Here is an 18,362-nt window from a genome sequence, read left to right on the forward strand (position 1 = left end):
ATAAATAAAGTGTCCATCAGCTGACAGCTAGCAGCTGAGATAACTTGAAAAACAAACTGAAATGCAATACAGTTTTAATTGGCAGGAACACTGAAGATCTTCATTCCCTATGAAGCCTTTGTTTTGCATAATGGTTGCTATGGTATACAATTTGGTATCTACGGAGGGCACAAATTGACTATATCAACACTTTTCACTTAATTTGAGAACATGGATAGGGTAAATACAACTTCCCCGGGATGTCGGCAGATATTGGCAGAAAGCAGGGTAGAGAAATAGCTGCAATAATTGTAGCCCTTGGTTGGTGGGGCTCATCCCTTGCCCCCAACCAAGTTGGTTGGGGGCAAGGGATGAGCCGCACGACAGAAGCCCAAGCCCCACTAACCAAGGGCTACAATTATTGCAGCTAGGTAGAGAAACAGTCTCAGCACAATGATACGTAAGTTTATGTAAAATGCTGTTTTACTTTTCACCTTTTCCTGTCCGAATGTTTTTTGTTTTCAAAGACAATTACACAAAAATCTCAAAATATTAAAAGAACATTAAAAGGAAAATTGCATTTTGTTGATGCAGAAAGTTTTACATAAATTAAAAAAAATCAGTCAAATAAAAAATATTTGGTAACGTGCATTGCTCCTGCATATTGCTGGTTCTTAATATTGTAATATGGTCCAATGTCTTTCATGTAAACAAGACTCAGTTCCATTCAATGTATTTTACAACACCTGTTTTTACACCTTCTGAACACTTTGGACCAAAGTCATCGTACTTTGTGCTGATGTATGCAAATCCTGACCCTTGACCTGGAGATCTGTCGGAGCCACGGATGTAGATATCATGATTGGTGGATATCCAGTCTTGTATGTTACCAGTATAGAGTAGGTGCCACTGTGTACTGCCAGAGCTACTGGCAAACAGTGTAATATTACTGTCTTTTGGATAATCTCCTTCTTTGAGGCTCAGAACAGTGTGGTCTTGAAGGGAGGACATGTTCACCAGAATACCCTGCGTCGTTGAGTTTATTGTGTACGCCAATCTGATTGTATGACAGCGCAGGCCTTCATCGCCATCGGTGTAGAAAATATCAAAAACTTTTTTGACGTAGCCATCACGAGAGTTACCTTGGAAACTGATGCTGACCTCTCTCGGGATTTGATGAATGTTTGCCAGAATGGCAAGGTCAACGACATGGCTGTTCCTGAAATCATCGACTTCAAGAATGTTTGGTTTGAAAACATCTGGTCTGGCTAACCAATAGGGCATCATTTCATTCATACCTTTGAAATGAACGGAAGCTACGGTTGAATACATACTTCTATCCCGTGAGTCCATTCCCAGTACATTGGTTTTATTTGCCATATCTAACAGATCGTAAGCAACGCCCTCAAAACTCATTCTTTTGGCCATATCTGTAATGAAAGATTGTTGGAAAGTTTCATTGGCTGGTGTCATCTTTGCTAACGCTACATTGGAGTACACACCTTTGACGCGTTTTGGCAAAATGCCAGCCAGAAACAATCCACCAATGATGTTCGTCGTATCTGGAGTGACGCAGCTTGAGAGGACAGTGATGTCGTCTGAGTGGTTGGCATGGAAATCCTTCAATATGTTGCATCGATCGATGAAGAGCCCCTCAGGGTTGGTTTTCCCGTTAAACCATTCACAATGACATCGTATCTGTAGGTGTCGTTGTTGAGATTCACGATATCTTTATCAGCTACATACGCCAAGATGTTTCTCCCCGTAGTGTGGATATCTTGCAAAGTTGGGTTGTTGCCAAGAGAAGAAGGAACGATGTGAGGGCCGAGATATTTGTACAGGAGATCACTGACTTGCATTTTCTGTTTTGGGTTCATCTCGTTAGTGTTGTTGTGGTCATCGCCAGGTGTTGCAAAGTGGCTCAGCTCTAAGACAAGTACCTCTCCAGGGTTCATCTCGGCAAAATCTGCAATTTCCTGTAGTCCGGGTTCAATTCTATCCCCTGTCAGGCCGTGCCACCAATATAAATTGCCATCTTTTGCTATGGCGGCAATTCTGAGGTCCAAGTAGCGAATCCCAGCCTGAAGCTGAGCTGTGAAGTTTCCTGATTGGCTGCGAGACCAGTAATGAACTTCTGGCAAACCAAGGTGATAGAAAATATTTACAGTTTTGTCAACCAGATATCCATGGTCACTTGTTATACCAAATGTACCACTGTCATGTGTACCAGGTATGATCAAATCACTGATTCGTTTGGTTTTGATGTCACTGTATATCGTAGTCATCCACTTGGACTTGTCCACATAGTCAGCAATGTTGTGATATGGACCAATCACCTCTGACAAATCCATATGTCTTTGAAAGTCTGCATGGTTGCTGAGTTTTCTGTCATCACGGTACGACAGCTGATCTTTTAGTGATCGGCCATCATAGGAGCTGCAAGTAAAGATAATTAAAGATATCACTTATGGCCATTGGGCATTACCTGGTGCAAAAAAAATACTAAATTCTTGCAAACTGGCTTCAAGAAAATATCCAAATGATGCCATACATCACCATGGAAACAGGATGAAAACTATTAAATGGGAGGTTTCTGTTTAAGCAGATGCACTACTGAAAAAAATTGTACCTTGACTCCCCTTTAATTTATACATGTTACAATCTGTCTCATGAAATCACATGCTGGTCCCATGATGTGCATGTGGGCTGTCATGAAGGTCAAATGTCTGATCCAATGGTCATCTGATTTGATCACGCTACAAAAATCACTTTGGTCTCTTGATCCTGATGGTACATGCAAGACACAGCATCCACCTCTTTATGTCAACATTGATGTGGAAGGGTCTACAGCACAGGTCAGAATGCTGTTGCTATGACTACAGTACAAAGTCTCTGTCCATACTAATTAACATAACTGCATGTGTTTTACTCCCAAATCAATGACAATCTTTGTCACACTGGTAAAATGTGTTAACTTTCTGACATTTTTTGGCACTTAATATATAATATATGAAAATGCATTACCAACTTTATGTTAAGACAGCAGTGCAATACACTATTAGGTTTTTAATTTATCCTTTTGTCACTGGGGCACAGTCCCGCACCACTATACTTGGCCAAGGTACTCAGAAGAAGAATGTTGCTATGTTTTGCATCGTTTACATGTTGTTGTTTTTATCTGTGGGTTTCAATGGCTATTTAATACACTCTTCACACTAAAGTTCAAAGTGTGTTGACCCACAGTCCCCAATCAGTCTGATTGACCATATGAAATCAAATTTGTCATTTCATCCGTCTTGTTTATTATCTGTTTATTATTTGCTTCCACTTTCTGATAAACAAACTATGTATTTTGTGTGATTCTGTGCACTTAATTTTCATTTTTGTCCACCATTACTATAGATGTCAGCTTGCTATTAAGCATGGAAATAATCCCAGTGCATCATGGGTTATGTAAGAAATCCACCCACAGTTCGGTAATGTAACAAATAAGATTACAGCTCGTGAGTGCATTGAAGTAGCCTCCATGGTATTAAAGTGTATCAGGCAGTACTCTATGTGCCAACACTGAAGTGGCACATGTGACCGACTTTGTACTGTACTTACAATACAAAAATAAACAAATCAGAATGCTACAAGTGGTGTGCAAATTATCGAGTTGAAATTCTCTATTTGTACTGGTTTTCAGTTTTGACAACTGCACTGGGAGTACATTCTGATAAGATAAGTAAATGATATCACCACCATAGGATGACGCCCCTCGTGTATTGGTTTGATATGCAGGCCTGCTATTATTAAACGCTTTGCATTTTGCTTATCATCACCGACCATGCCATGTTACTGATAAATCTAAATAGCTCTAAAATTAGCGCACCACCCAGCATAGATTGATATCACTATGTGCTTGTTTTTGTTCTGTGCAAGGTTCTTTTTTTTAAGGAAAAGCTTGCAGTTTGTTCCGTGTTTATTTCAAAGCTTTGCATTTGTGTTCCGGTAAGATAAAGCCCACACAATAAAAAATGCCTGGGTCTACAAATGTACAAATTCATAATCAGGAAGTGAAACTTTTTGTACAGTTCAAAACAAACATCACGCACACATCATGAAATTTTCCACCGTGTAATGAAAATGAGAACTTATTTTCTGCGTCTTCCAAGAGTAACATCCTTCACTAAGCTGACAATCCCCACATTTTATTTTTCTTCAAAATTTACATCCTTTCTTACTTAATTTACTGTCAGTGTCACTGAAACATTTCCAAACAGAGCTAAGGTGCTCATTTTCATTTTAATAGTTTGTGTTTATAATGTGAGCCACTCATCCCCTATCACAATTTGTAACTGTTGACGAAAGCTACCACCCTTTCAGTACATATACAATGAGTTCCTTATTATCGTTACACTTCATATAACAACAGAGGCAAACCACAAAATAAATAATAAAACTTGTACTACATACACCTCAGGGACAGATATTCAGACTCTCAACTTCGATACTTTATTTTTTTCGTCTACCATTTGTGCGGGCCCATTTTGAATCTCATGGATGGTATATTAAAGTTTTCCCCAGCCTCACTTTATGTTAATTGAAAAATTTCATATAATATTGGATTTCCAGTGTCAGCAAATATTTGGTAATTTGTTTCTCTGATCCGAAATTTTTACATGGTCATGATGGAAAGTTTAAGCAAAAAGTTAAGACTTTCAATTTTGAGGTGTATACTACCTTAACTATTTTTGAAACAAACTTTTCTAAAAGTTTTTCTGAAATACTTCTAAACAAGACTTTTCTAAAACCTAACAAGATACGATGTATCGGAATTTCTGAAATACTAATTAATTCGAACAGTTTTCCTGCCACAGAAACGGACTTTTCATACAAACTAGCGCATTATAAACTGAGATAGATAAAATAGCATAAGCTTACCACCATACCGCAATTTTATGATGCGGGTATGTGTCGAACTTGCCAGCGATTTTATAGTCGACAATATCGGAAGGAAGTTTGACGTAGACCTGCATCATAAAGTGCGGTATGGTGGCTTATTGGAGATCGAAAAGTTCACGTGGAAACGAGACTCTCGGACTTTCATTTCGTTTTCGTTTATGAATTAACAAAAAACGATGAATTTTCTGTGAAACGTGTTAACTTCTACTGTTCATACATCTACTTGTAGGCCGACTGCAACTCCAAAGGGGAGGGCGTCTATTACGCGTTCACCTATGCATCACCGTATATTGATAATTGTTGCCGATCCGTTGCCAATAATTTTCCCCCGACGATTTTGAGTGGTGCGGAAAGGTTCCACTTTCTGAAACCAAACAAAATCGCCGGGAAAAGTTGTTGGCTTGTAGTAACAGTGCCGGGTATCGCACATGGTGTCATTGAACATGGACATGTGGAAAGTACGTGTCAAAGCATAAACCCGAGGAAACAATCACGTGAACACACACCAGGCTTGGAAATGAATTCGGATCAAGTTGCAGGCAAGGGTATGTGCGGTTTAACTGCATGCAAACTGCTATGCTGTCAGGGTTTTTTTCACGGTGTTGTCCCGTGGTCGGCAGACCTGTCCTCAAAATGGTATGATATTATCACGGTCAACCGTCCATCAACAAAACGTACACAACAAATGCGTAGCTCAGCGCCGCGCCCGTGCATATTCCGGTGATATAGCGGTTCCAGAATATCGAGAAACGAAATTCAAGGGAAGAGTAGAGAGTAACTTGAGAACAGCTTACCTTAAACTGACACAGGATGATAACAAAATCGTCTTTAAGAGAAGAAACCCGACAAAAACAAACGCATCCATGGCTCTACCGTTACACAGCTAGGGAATCGTTTACGAGCCAGATATCGTACGATCAACAATTGACCTTTGACCGATGACGTTTGCATATAATATGTATGAACGCCCATTTCTTCTTTGTCCGGAAATTAGTCATGTTTGATCATCATGTTGCAGGGACGATCCCTGCCGGGGGATATTGATGGCAAAGGCCTGACGGTAACTGATGATTTCTGGGATCGACCGTTGCATGTAAGTGTTACACGTACGGATCGAAAGTGAAATAAATAGTCATTGCAAAGTGAGAACTATGTTGTGGTTCCCTTTGATGGTGTTGTGTCAGTCCCACCCCGGGTGTCTGTGTGAACCCGTCGTACGAATGGGGAATCCCACATATACTTTCAACCACTCTCGGTTCCATGGGCAATGAGTGCCTGTGCTTCCACAACCAGCTGAGCTAAAAATCAGCTGCATAACTCCAAATAACAAAAAATGATGTTGACAAGATAATGCATTTTCATTTATTACCAGTCACCATACCAAACTCCCATCCCCACGACGACCAACATGACTATCGAAGCTTGCTTGTGGTTTTGGGATCGACCATTCTTTCTTGGGAGGCGAAGCCTAGCATGGCGGATATATTGGCACAGTTACTTTTAATTTGCAAAAACTTTCAACAAATAGAAACAGAAAAAAAATATGAAAAATATATAAATATCTTTGTAGTACGTTTTGTAAACTGACAAAATGCTTACCAACTTTTGAAAGGTGAGATGTATATTCACGCTGAGCACCCTCATAATTCACATGGTACGTCCTTAGCCATATGTGACCAAGTCACATGCATACACACAGCGCGCTGTTGATTTTATGATCAACCTGAAGTGAACAATGACCAGGAAGAGTAACGCCGCTTCTACTTTTGCCAAATTGGATTTGTTTCTTTGAAATTGTGGCAAATGTATACTTCCTCATTGCAATCGTAAGATAGAGGTATACATATATTGACAGATATACAAACATATATTAGCAGTGTTGGCAGGGTGAAAGTGAAATGAAAATTCGTATATTTTAGACCCACCCTGAGGATGTTAGAAAGATACTGCCTTTTTATTACTGTTGAGGCATTTTTCTTTTGCATATTTTTCCACACGCTCCCAGAAAAACATGTTCTGTCAACCCTGCCTGTGTGTATTGTGCCTCTATTATTGTGGATAGGTTGTAAAATCTAGATTCCAAGTCACCAGTATAACTAGTGGGAGATTTTTCTGGTTCGTAAAAAAGAAATAAAAACAAACTAGCTCGCCCTCTTTGCAGCTTTGCTAAAGAAATCCGAGGACCAATATTTTATACTCTTTGGGCTAATGAAAGATGTTGTAACAGTTTCGGAACAATCCCTCCGTGGGTGGAGAGACTGTGGTTTCGGTAACGATATTTACTTTTCATAGGATTGGCGTTTAATTTTTCAACTTCCGCGCTTTGAGTATGCCATCTATATGTCAGATTATCAGGCTTATTAATTTTATTGATATTGCGTCACTGAACTGCCAATTTTCTCACCAAGCCAAGTATCTGAAGCTTTATAATTAGATGAAGAGCGCAAGACAAAAATGCCCGCGTTTCAGTTGGTAGTAGCATCCAGTGTAGCTTTTCAGGGTTCTGCTACTATGTAGGCGCGCATACTACGAGAAATCACATGAACTTCCAAAATGCATGACATCAATAAAAAACAATGACGACACTCAGTTTCGCTAATAGGCCTCTACAGCTTCGATCATATTAATGAATATAGGCCCGATGAATTCCGCTAAATTGAAAAACTTAGCCTAGTTATGGTTTAAATGGCCAAAATCATACGTTTCTCGTTCAATCTATGGCCCATCCGAATTATATTGGATTCAGCGCCCCCCCCCCCCCCCCCACACACAATGGTACACATCACCATAGTAACAACTCTCATAAGCACTAACGGTTGCGCCTGGCATGATCATCACCAACGTGCCCTCAGCTTAGACGTTGCACGGTCATCTGTATGTGTAAATGGAAAGAGATGCCATTTTTGGCTTTCGGAACGATGTGCCGAGAAATTGTACCGGTGGGTAAATAATAATATACCAAGCAGTTTGATATATCTGAAAACAAAATGGTAAAAGCGATGTATATGTGCGTGTTATTCCTCCGTAACACGTCTGAGTGGCGGTATTTAGTCGATTCGGCGTGGGGTAGCTGTCTTTTTTTTGCCAAAGATTGCCGCGACGCCTGTATGAAATTCAAAAGGAGTGTCGGTTATGTCATGACAAGATGAGTAAAGAGTCCGAGAGAAGAACTACAAGCAGATATAACTTCGAACATTCGAGCCCACTGCTCGACAATATTCTGGTACAGTGATTGTACTTGTAGTGTACGTGCTGTGCAACGGTACATGGAAGAAGTGGCAATTTTATGCTCATCTCAGAGTCACTCAACTCTCTCAAGTTTCAAACGATATGTCTGTCATTTAGAAAAAGGAAAAAGGTGCCAGCATAACACTGAACCAAGCCATTGAAAACTGTCTGTAGCTTATGAACGGCATGTCAAAATCTCTAGACAAGGGCTCGGACCGTGACAAGGGTGTTGCCCATGCTGGCATGCGTGATGTGCCCTTTCAACTTAGAGGGCGCGCATCGCATTTCACTTCCCCTTCTGTCATCCTGCTTCGCAGAAGTTCTGCTGGAAGGATCGGGAAGTTCTAGTACTTGAACTGATTTCCTCTAAGTCCAATTCTTACATAGACTTGCTAAGTATATGTTGAATTTTGAAGTCGACCTTTTTACTGGGATGTAACACCATCAAATACTAGAAGTGTAACATCGCAGTATTCATTTGTGAATCGCAGCTTGTTCATCAACTTAGGCACATTAAATAAAATATTTTGTTTGCTATTCACGTGCTGATAGGCTATAGCAAATATAGATATTGTTTTTCTTTAAGAAACCAAATTTAAACTGAGCATATGTCAATACACGTTTTTTTTGTTTGTGTTTGTTTTTTTTCCGTGGCTGGCTGGTAGGTTTTTCAAAAATCCAATGATGGCAAACAAAGTCTTTTCTTTAAGTGGCCGTAAATCAAATTTACAAATCGATGTCCGTGATGAACTTTCAAAGGAACACAAAGAACAAACACCATGTAAACAGTCAATATCACCAAGAAGAAATGCAATGCAATGAAATGCAAGAAGAAATGCAAGATCTATCTATGAGAACTTGACAATAGAAAAGCATATCTGAGTAGAGAACTATTTTAGGGACAAAATATGTTGCAATGCATTGATTGGAAAATCAGTGATGCAATAGAATGAATGTAGATTCATGATCTGCAATTTAATCCAATGTGGAAAAATTCAGTAGCTATTCCATTTTTTTGTGTTAAATAAATGTTCATTTGAAGTAAGAGCTACATCTTAGTTGCGTAACATAAACATGGTTTTTAAAAGGACAGGAAATGCATAAATGTTATGTTTGGTTCTTGAATCATTTTGCTGAATTCCCATCCCCTCCAAGGACAACGCAGCACTGCAGCTATACGATATAGAAATGATGTTAAGGCATTGTTTGCAAATCAAATCTCAGAAATAACAAATTTCCGTTTTTCAAGTCCAGCTACTTCATGTGATGGAGTGAATGTCAATTTTATGTCAGTGCTATTGCCATATTGTCTGGAAATAATCTATATTGTTCAACCAGGCCTTTTGTTCAACATACCATGCACAAAAATTTGACGACTTGGAAGTGCGCCCCCTAGTGGTGAATGTTACAATCTGTTTCACTTGGCCGTACACAATATTGGAAGATGCCATGGTTATTTCATTTCAACACATACGATCTACATACATTAGAGATTCCTCGGTCCTGTAAAGCTAAGGTTGCATTAGCTTTTGTGGTAGTCATTTTATCAACCTAAAACCTTTCAAGTAAAACTGTAACAATTGCAAGACTGAGAAGTATTGTAATGCAGCCTCTGACTCCAAAGAATGAATTGGCCTTTGAAGTTTTCCGGATAAAATGGGTTTTATTTTACAGACCAACTATACCTCTTAAAAGGGCCTCAGAAATCCTAATGTTAAGTAAGCAGTCATGTTCCAATGCCTTACAGAGCTTGTGCGAAACTAAACATGGACAGGGAAATCATTAAGAAGCTATACTTAAAATGCTGTAGAAATACTGTTCAGTGAGAACCTTGGTAAAGTTTGGTAGCTAATGCCCATTGCATTGAAACACAGCTTAATTAAAGCTGTCTTAATTAAACCCAATCAAGGAGAACAGGGCGCATTAGGAGGCAATTAACTTATTTACATGATGATTTTCATTTGTCGCTTTCTGGTTTAGTATTTTCTTATCTTGAAAGTGTACAAAACTGACAAAACTAAACCCTTGATTGAAGAGCAACCCTCAGAAAGAGATGAATGATGAGAATTGCCAGAGTATTATCTTCTTCTAAACATTATAATTAACTACGACAGTGTGATAAATTCACATGGCCACCTTGTGGTCACTGTACTGTGGTGGTCCCTTTGTTAATGAGTTACTGTTTCAACTATCTGTTGTCCAGCAAAACTATTGTTGTTTCTCAAATATATTGAAAAATCAGTTTGTCTGAAGTGTAAATTATTTTACATGATACAATATGATTTTTTTTCATCAAGAACAACCTGGATTAAGGCACTGCAACTTGAATGTACTGATATCAATTAAACTGATAGAAAGATATGTCCACATTAAAATAAGATAGTTTGACTTAGAATAGCTGGAATACAACTGACCGACACACCTGTTTTAGAAGCCTCAAAAGTTCACAAAAGGTCACTGCAGAAATTTGGTAATTAGGAAAGTCTGACTGAACGAAAACAAGTTTTGTTTTTGGTAGAAAGTCCACAATGGAATTCCAGCAGCAGTGGTAGAGACCGTTGTATTGATTGATTCCTTGAGACAACAACACTGGCTGACAGACAGACAGGTCCACATTCAAATAAAATCCAATATGGCTGTGTTTTCACAGGTGCAAGTATCAGTTTGAGTTAAATCACATTCCAGACTGTCCAGGGAGGGGTCAATGACTTCTCAATCTGTCAGTCAAGGCAACTCACTATTGGACAGTGAGCAAATATAATGCTGGCTTGAAGGAAACTTTTCCTACTGATGAAAAACCTTCTTGAACTATGAAAAGACCAAAAAATAATGAGAATAAAGTGGTTAGTGTAATTCATGAAAAATGTTACATACCTCAAAACTGAACATTATGATTATCAAACGTAGTGTACTAAATGTGCTGTTTGATTTCAAATTGGTATTATAGTAGCTGAAGAAACTGTGCATTGAAAAATTTCATTGTCTGGAAATTGCAGTAACTGACCAATTTGCAAAATTCTCACCAAACATTTTATGGGTTGTCTGTATTTGAGGTTCCAAAGTGGATTCATTGCCTCAGAACTCATTCCTTTTTTTTGAATTTACTCTTGATAATGTTGTACACCTGAACTAGATGGTAAACGCATAATCAAAAGTAATTTAACAAAGTTTAACCCTTTGAGCGCCAAAGTCTATTTTTGTCCCCTTTATATAATAAACCCCTGTCCCTTTTTGTCAGAATTTTGCCAAAATTTTGAGAAAAAACTGTAGTCAATGAAATGTGATGTCCATTTGGTCCAAAATTATAAAAAAATTACAGAAAAATTCATAAAAATTGGTAAAATTTCACACTAAAATTTGGGCGGGAAAAAATTACAGCTCTCAAAGGGTTAAGTGAAGCATGTATGGCCTTGCTGATGCGAATGACTGGGAAAAACTAAATGCAGAAGTGTTGAAAGCTTTGAGATTGTAACACAAAATCTTTCAAATTTAGTAAATAGACTAGACATGAAATTTAGCAGTAGATGACACAAGTTTTACTGCTATGCAGTGTGTCCCCTGTGACTCTGTCCCATCCTCTGATCTCTCATCATCAACACAGACTCCCCTTACTACTGTGCTACCCAGTACATTCTGAAAAAAACGTATGCAGCCTCTGTTGATGATTAAATGACACTTAATTATGGGCTATTATTTCAAACAATACCTCGTAAAATAGTTAATTAGTTAGTAGTCCATTGCCGTATGTTTGTTAGGAATGAATCAACCATATTATTGAGTACAGAAAGTGAGTGCCCTGGGTAGACAACATGACCTTACAGCCATTGCTATCATTCATTTTAACAAATAATCCTGCAAATTCTGAATTCCCGATGTCATGATTCCTGACACATTCATTGCAACCACAGCTAATGCAGAACAGTCAATCTACGAGATTTTGGCACCTAACCCACCACAAATTGCAACAGAATTTTTTCTTCAGAATGCATTTTAATGAGGTACCCAGAACAACATATTAAAAGTTTACTCGAATCCACCTTGGGGAAATATGTCTAATTTGCATAAATCAAATATGGCGGCCAACCATCCAACAAAATAACATAATTTGCTATATATCACATGTTAAACAAGCTATTTCAGTGATTTCAAAGTCTGACACTAGTTATTTGGCTCAGGGAATCATTTTCGAGGTATAATGTTTCATATAGGCACCCCGTTAATTTGCATAATTCCAATATGGCGGCCAACATTCCTACAAAAGACATTTTCGGTCATATACCACGTATTAAACAAGCTATTTCAGTGATTTTAAAGTTAAAAGTATATTTCTTAGGCATGGACAAACGATTTTCGAGATGCTATGATTTGCATAGGTAATTTGTTAATTTGCATAATTCCAATATGGTGGCCAACATACCTACAAAAGACATTTTCTGTCATATACCACGTATTAACCCTTTTGGCGCCAAAGTCTATTTTTGTCAACTTTATAAAATGTACCACAGTCAATTTTTCTGCTTTTTGCCAAAATTTTGATAAAAATATGTAGCTGCTGAAAAATGATATCCATTTGGTCCAAAATTATGAAAAAACTGTACAGAAAAGTTCACAGAAATTGGTAAAATATTGCATTAAAAATTTTGGTGTAAAAAATTACAGCAGTCAAAGGGTAAACAAGCCATTTCTGTGATTTCGAAGTTAACAGTGTATATCTTTGGCATAGACAAGCAGTTTTCGAGATGCATGATTTGCATAGGTACTTTGTTAATTTGCATAATTCCAATATGGTGGCCAACATACCTACAAAAGACATTTTCTGTCATATACCACGTATTAACCCTTTTGGCGCCAAAGTCTATTTTTGTCAACTTTATAAAATGTACCACAGTCAATTTTTCTGCTTTTTGCCAAAATTTTGATAAAAAATGTAGCTGCTGAAAAATGATATCCATTTGGTCCAAAATTATGAAAAAACTGTACAGAAAAGTTCACAGAAATTGGTAAAATATTGCATTAAAATTTTGGTGTAAAAAATTACAGCAGTCAAAGGGTAAACAAGCCATTTCTGTGATTTCGAAGTTAAAAGTGTATATCTTTGGCATAGACAAGCAGTTTTCGAGATGCAATGATTGCTTAGGTACTTCGTTAATTTGCATAAATCCAATATGGTGGCCAACATACCTACAGAAAGACATTTTCTGTCATATACCACGTATTAACCCTTTTGCGTCAAAGTCTATTTTTGTCAACTTTATAAAATGTACCACATTCAATTTTTCTTCTTTTTGCCAAAATTTTGATACAAATATGTAGCTGCTGAAATATGATATCCATTTGGTCCAAAATTATGAAAAAACTGTACAGAAAAGTTCACAGAAATTGGTAAAATATTGCATTAAAAATTTTGGTGTAAAAAATTACAGCAGTCAAAGGGTAAACAAGCCATTTCTGAGATTTCGAAGTTAAAAGTGTATATCTTTGGCATAGACAAGCAGTTTTCGAGATGCAATGATTTGCTTAGGTACTTCGTTAATTTGCATAAATCCAATATGGTGGCCAACATACCTACAGAAGACATTTTCTGTCATATACCATGTTTTAACCCTTTGAGCGCCAAAGTCTATTTTTGTCAACTTTATAAAATGTACCACAGTCAATTTTTCTGCTTTTTGCCAAAATTTTGATTAAAATCTGTAGCTGCTGAAAAATGATATCCATTTGGTCCAAAATTATTAAAAAATGTACAGAAATGTTCACAGAAATTGGTAAAATATCGCATTAAAATTTTGGTGTAAAAAATTAAGCAGTCAAAGGGTTAAACAAGCTATTTCTGTGATTTCAAAGTTAAAAGTATATTTCTTTGGCATGATCAAATGATGTTTGAGGTGCAATGATTTGCGTTGGCATTTCCTTAATTTGCATAATCCAATACTACAATAACGATCCATTTACGAATAAAAGTTTATTTTAATAGGTGTCTGTGATACCTGAATTGGTTAAAATACCCCATAAATATATTGTATTTTGAAAAGAGTGTTAAAGCAAATTTGGTAAACTTACATATATGACTTCCGAACGGATTAAAATACGTATATGTTGATGTGCGTTTACAATTTTAATTATTTGTGATTTTTCTAAATATGACAACCGTTAATGATGTAGTCATCTAATAATAATCTCTTTCTGAATATAACATTGGATTCATCTGTGTACGGCATTATTTGTGATTTTTATAGACTGGTGCTTTATACTCTACAGTGTTAAAACATGTAATCTTTAATGTTTACTGTTTTAAAAAAGTCGTGGACAAAATCTTTAGTTTCTAATTTAGACTGAACCCCTTCCTTATGGACGAGTGCATCTTTGGTACATCCCCCTAGATGATAGGCAAGAAGTCATCACATATAACAGCAAAATACAATAAACACAACAAAGATAATAACAACGCAAAAAAAAATAATGTGACCAAAAATAACACATGCCACAATACAGACAAATTAAAACTTAGCACTGATGCAAACAATGTCAGACTCTTAAAAACTTGATCAACACACACAAACTCACAAAAATTGAAAATTGTATGCTTAGCAAAGACTTAAAATTAATTCAAGCAACTCATTAGCCCAACAGAATCCAACTGTTACACGAAACAAACATGTACATCTGGAAAAATGACACTGGAAAAAATGACACTTGAAAAATGACTCAAGATGTACTTCTTTGTATTGTGTAATAGTCGGATTCTGTGTTTGGATTAATTGTAAGTCTTTGCTAAAGAATGCAGTTTTCAGATTTTTTGAGTTTGTGTGTCCAGAAAGTTTTTATGAATCTGACATTGTTTGCAATAGTGCTAAGTTTCAATTTGTGTGTATTACGACATTTTTTATTTCGGTCATATCATTTTTTCTGTTTTTTAGCTTTGTTGTGTTTATTGTATTTGCTGGTATGTGTGATGACTTCTTGCCTATCATCTAAGGGATCTTATAAAGATGCACCCATCCATAAGAAGGGGGTTCAGTCTAAATTAAAAACTAAAGATTTTGAACACCCCTTTTTTAACAGTAAACATTATAATACAGATTACATGCTTTGACACTGTAGAGTGTTAAACACCCTTACAAATTCGAAAATGCCACACACAGATGAATTCAATGTTATATTTAGAAAGAGAATATATCATTCAGAAGACTAACATTCATTAACAGTCGTCATATACAGAAAAATCAAAAATTTAAAAATTTTAAAAATGAATGTCCAAGGACTTACAGTTTCTTCTTGATAGTTTCCTAGTGCTAAAAACTATACCAAAAACCGTTATTAGGGTTTCGAGACCATGGGTCCGAAACCCTCTAGTAATCGTTCCGTTTTTTATTAGGGTTTCGACACCATGGGTGCGAAACCCTCTAGTAATCGTTCTGTTTTTTATTATTATTATTAGGGTTTCGACACCATGGGTGCGAAACCCTATTGTAATCGTTCTGTTTTTTATTATTAGGGTTTCGACACCATGGGTGCGAAACCCTATTGTAATCGTTCTGTTTTTTATTATTTTTCTTCTTCTGTCGCACGTTTGGAACTCTGGAGCTAAAACCGCTTGACCTAGAGTCTTCATTTTTGGCACATAGGTAGAAGTGTGCAAAAGTAAATTTTTGATCACATGACCATAATCAGGGGTCACGTGACCTTTTTGCTATTTTGAAAATAAACTTTAAAATTGACTTCATTTGCATAAAGATTAAACCAATCAAAATTCTGTCCTATATTTTTGTAGACCATAGGATTGGGCTCCTTCATGCCAAATTTCAAGGTCACAGGTCCTGCCGATTTTGAGAAGAAGATTTTTAAAGTATTATTTTTCTGATTTTTCTATGACCTTTGACCTCCCCTATACCTATGCAGCTAAGCTATGGCAATGGCTTATTCTGGCCTATGTTAAAGTCCAAGACAGCCAGCGTCTATTGGACCATGGCCAGCAGGGGACCAAATTGCACTCCACAATTTTGGGGATTCAACTTGACCTTTGACCTTCGCATCTTCCTGCAACTCATTTATTATGCGCATTTCTAATTCTGAGCTAGCCAATAGAGCTAGAGGTCTGATTTTTGGTATATAGGGATAACTTAGCAATACAAATTTTTTGACAAAATGTCATGTGACCTCGATGACCTTTGACCTCAAATATACATATATGGCCATAACTAAGTAACCACAAGAGCTACACCCTTCATATTTGGTATGATGGGAGACCTTATGACATCACATCCTGTACCTCATTAATTATGCGCATATCTAATTCTGAGCCAGCCAATAGAGCTAGAGGTCTGATTTTTGGTATATAGGGATAACTTAGCAATACAATTTTTTTGACAAAATGTCATGTGACCCCGATGACCTTTGACCTCAAATATACATATATGGCCATAACTAAGTAACCCCAAGTGCTACACCCTTCATATTTGGTATGATGGGACACCTTATGACATCACATCCTGTACCTCATTAATTATGCGCATATCTAATTCTGAGCCAGCCAATAGAGCTAGAGGTCTGATTTTTGGTATATAGGGATAACTTAGCAATACAATTTTTTTGACAAAATGTCATGTGACCTCGATGACCTTTGACCTCAAATATACATATATGGCCATAACTAAGTAACCCCAAGTGCTACACCCTTCATATTTGGTATGATGGGAGACCTTATGACATCACATCCTGTACCTCATTAATTATGCGCATATCTAATTCTGAGCCAGCCAATAGAGCTAGAGGTCTGATTTTTGGTATATAGGGATAACTTAGCAATACAATTTTTTGACAAAATATCATGTGACCTCGATGACCTTTGACCTCAAATATACATATATGGCCATAACTAAGTAACCCCAAGTGCTACACCCTTCATATTTGGTATGATGGGAGACCTTATGACATCACATCCTGTACCTCATTAATTATGCGCATATCTAATTCTGAGCCAGCCAATAGAGCTAGAGGTCTGATTTTGGTATATAGGGATAACTTAGCAATACAATTTTTTTGACAAAATGTCATGTGACCTCGATGACCTTTGACCTCAATATACATATATTGCCATAACGAGTAACTACAAGTGCTACACCCTTCATTTTTGGTATGATGGGAGACCTTATGACATCACATCCTGTACCTCATTAATTATGGGCATATCTAATTCTGAGCCAGCCAATAGAGCTAGAGGTCTGATATTTGGTACGCTGGCATAAGTATTTGATAGAAGTTTTATGCAAAACTACCAGGTTGAAAGGATGACTTTTAGTAGCATTTTAACAAATGTTCCAATTATTCATTAGGTAGGTGCAGATCTAATTTTTCTTTTGCTCTAATGCTGCCATTTGTGTCGAAACCCGGTCATCGCTGCTTGCAGCTATATTTAGGGTTTCGACACCATGGGTGCGAAACCCTCTTGTAATCGTTCTGTTTTTTATTATTATTATTATTATTATTATTCTTCTTCTTCTTGCGACGAGCTTCTGCAACTACCACGCGAACACCGTTGCACCTAGAGACTTCATATTTGGTACACAGGTACAACTCACCAAAAGTAATTTTTTTGTCACATGACCATAACAAAAGGTCACGTGACCTTTCGGCCATTTTGAAAATAAACTTTAAAATTGACCTCATTTGCATAAAAATTAACCAATCAAAATTCTGTCCTAAATTTTTGTAGACCATAGGGTTAGGCCCCTTCATGCCAAATATCAAGGTCACAGGTCTTGCCGATTTTGAGAAGAAGATTTTTAAAGTATTATTTTTCATATTTTTCAGTGACCTTTGACCTCCCCTATAGATTTACAAATGCCCATTATAGGCTAGCCAATAGAGCTAGGAGTCTGGTTCTTTTTCGACATAGACCATCATTGGCTGTTAATGTTCACCGAAATATTTTGGGTCAGGTCACGTGACCTTGACCTCATTAATTATGCGCATATCTAATTCTAGGCTAACCAATAGGGCTAGAGATCCGAATTTTGGTACACAGGGACTACTATGGGATAGAAATCTATTGCAAATATGTCACGTGACCAGACCTCATTAATTATGCGCATATCTAATTCTAGGCTAACCAATAGGGCTAGAGATCCAATTTTGGTACACAGGGACTACTATGGGATAGAAATCTATTGCAAATATGTCATGTGACCAGACCTCATTAATTATGCGCA

At 37.2% G+C, this 18,362-nt stretch overlaps 2 protein-coding genes across 2 annotated transcripts in view; one reads left to right on the plus strand and one right to left on the minus strand.

Moving 5' to 3' along the window:
• The window catches only part of LOC139137307 (uncharacterized), a 622,870-nt gene that overhangs the window by 163,659 nt on the left and 440,849 nt on the right, over positions 1–18,362 (plus strand). The window lies entirely within an intron of this gene.
• Positions 461–5,813, minus strand: LOC139137026 (PI-PLC X domain-containing protein DDB_G0269228-like). Its single transcript, XM_070704951.1, has 2 exons — positions 5,721–5,813; positions 461–2,415 (listed from the first exon to the last, which is right to left on the minus strand). Exons 1-2 carry the CDS (start codon positions 5,789–5,791, stop codon positions 1,602–1,604), a joined length of 885 nt encoding a protein of 294 aa, XP_070561052.1. The 5' UTR covers positions 5,792–5,813; the 3' UTR covers positions 461–1,601.

The sequence above is a fragment of the Ptychodera flava genome, chromosome 1 (genome assembly GCF_041260155.1).
Source record: "Ptychodera flava strain L36383 chromosome 1, AS_Pfla_20210202, whole genome shotgun sequence".
Classification (NCBI taxonomy): Eukaryota; Metazoa; Hemichordata; class Enteropneusta; family Ptychoderidae; genus Ptychodera; species Ptychodera flava.

Coding starts and splice junctions, on each gene's coding strand:
- LOC139137026 (XM_070704951.1), bottom strand. CDS start 5,791: ATGGATGCGTTTGTTTTTGTCGGGTTTCTTCTCTTAAAGACGATTTTG. Junction 2,416..5,720: donor TCATCCTGTGTCAGTTTAAG/GTAAGCTGTTCT, acceptor CTTTACTTGCAG/CTCCTATGATGGCCGATCAC.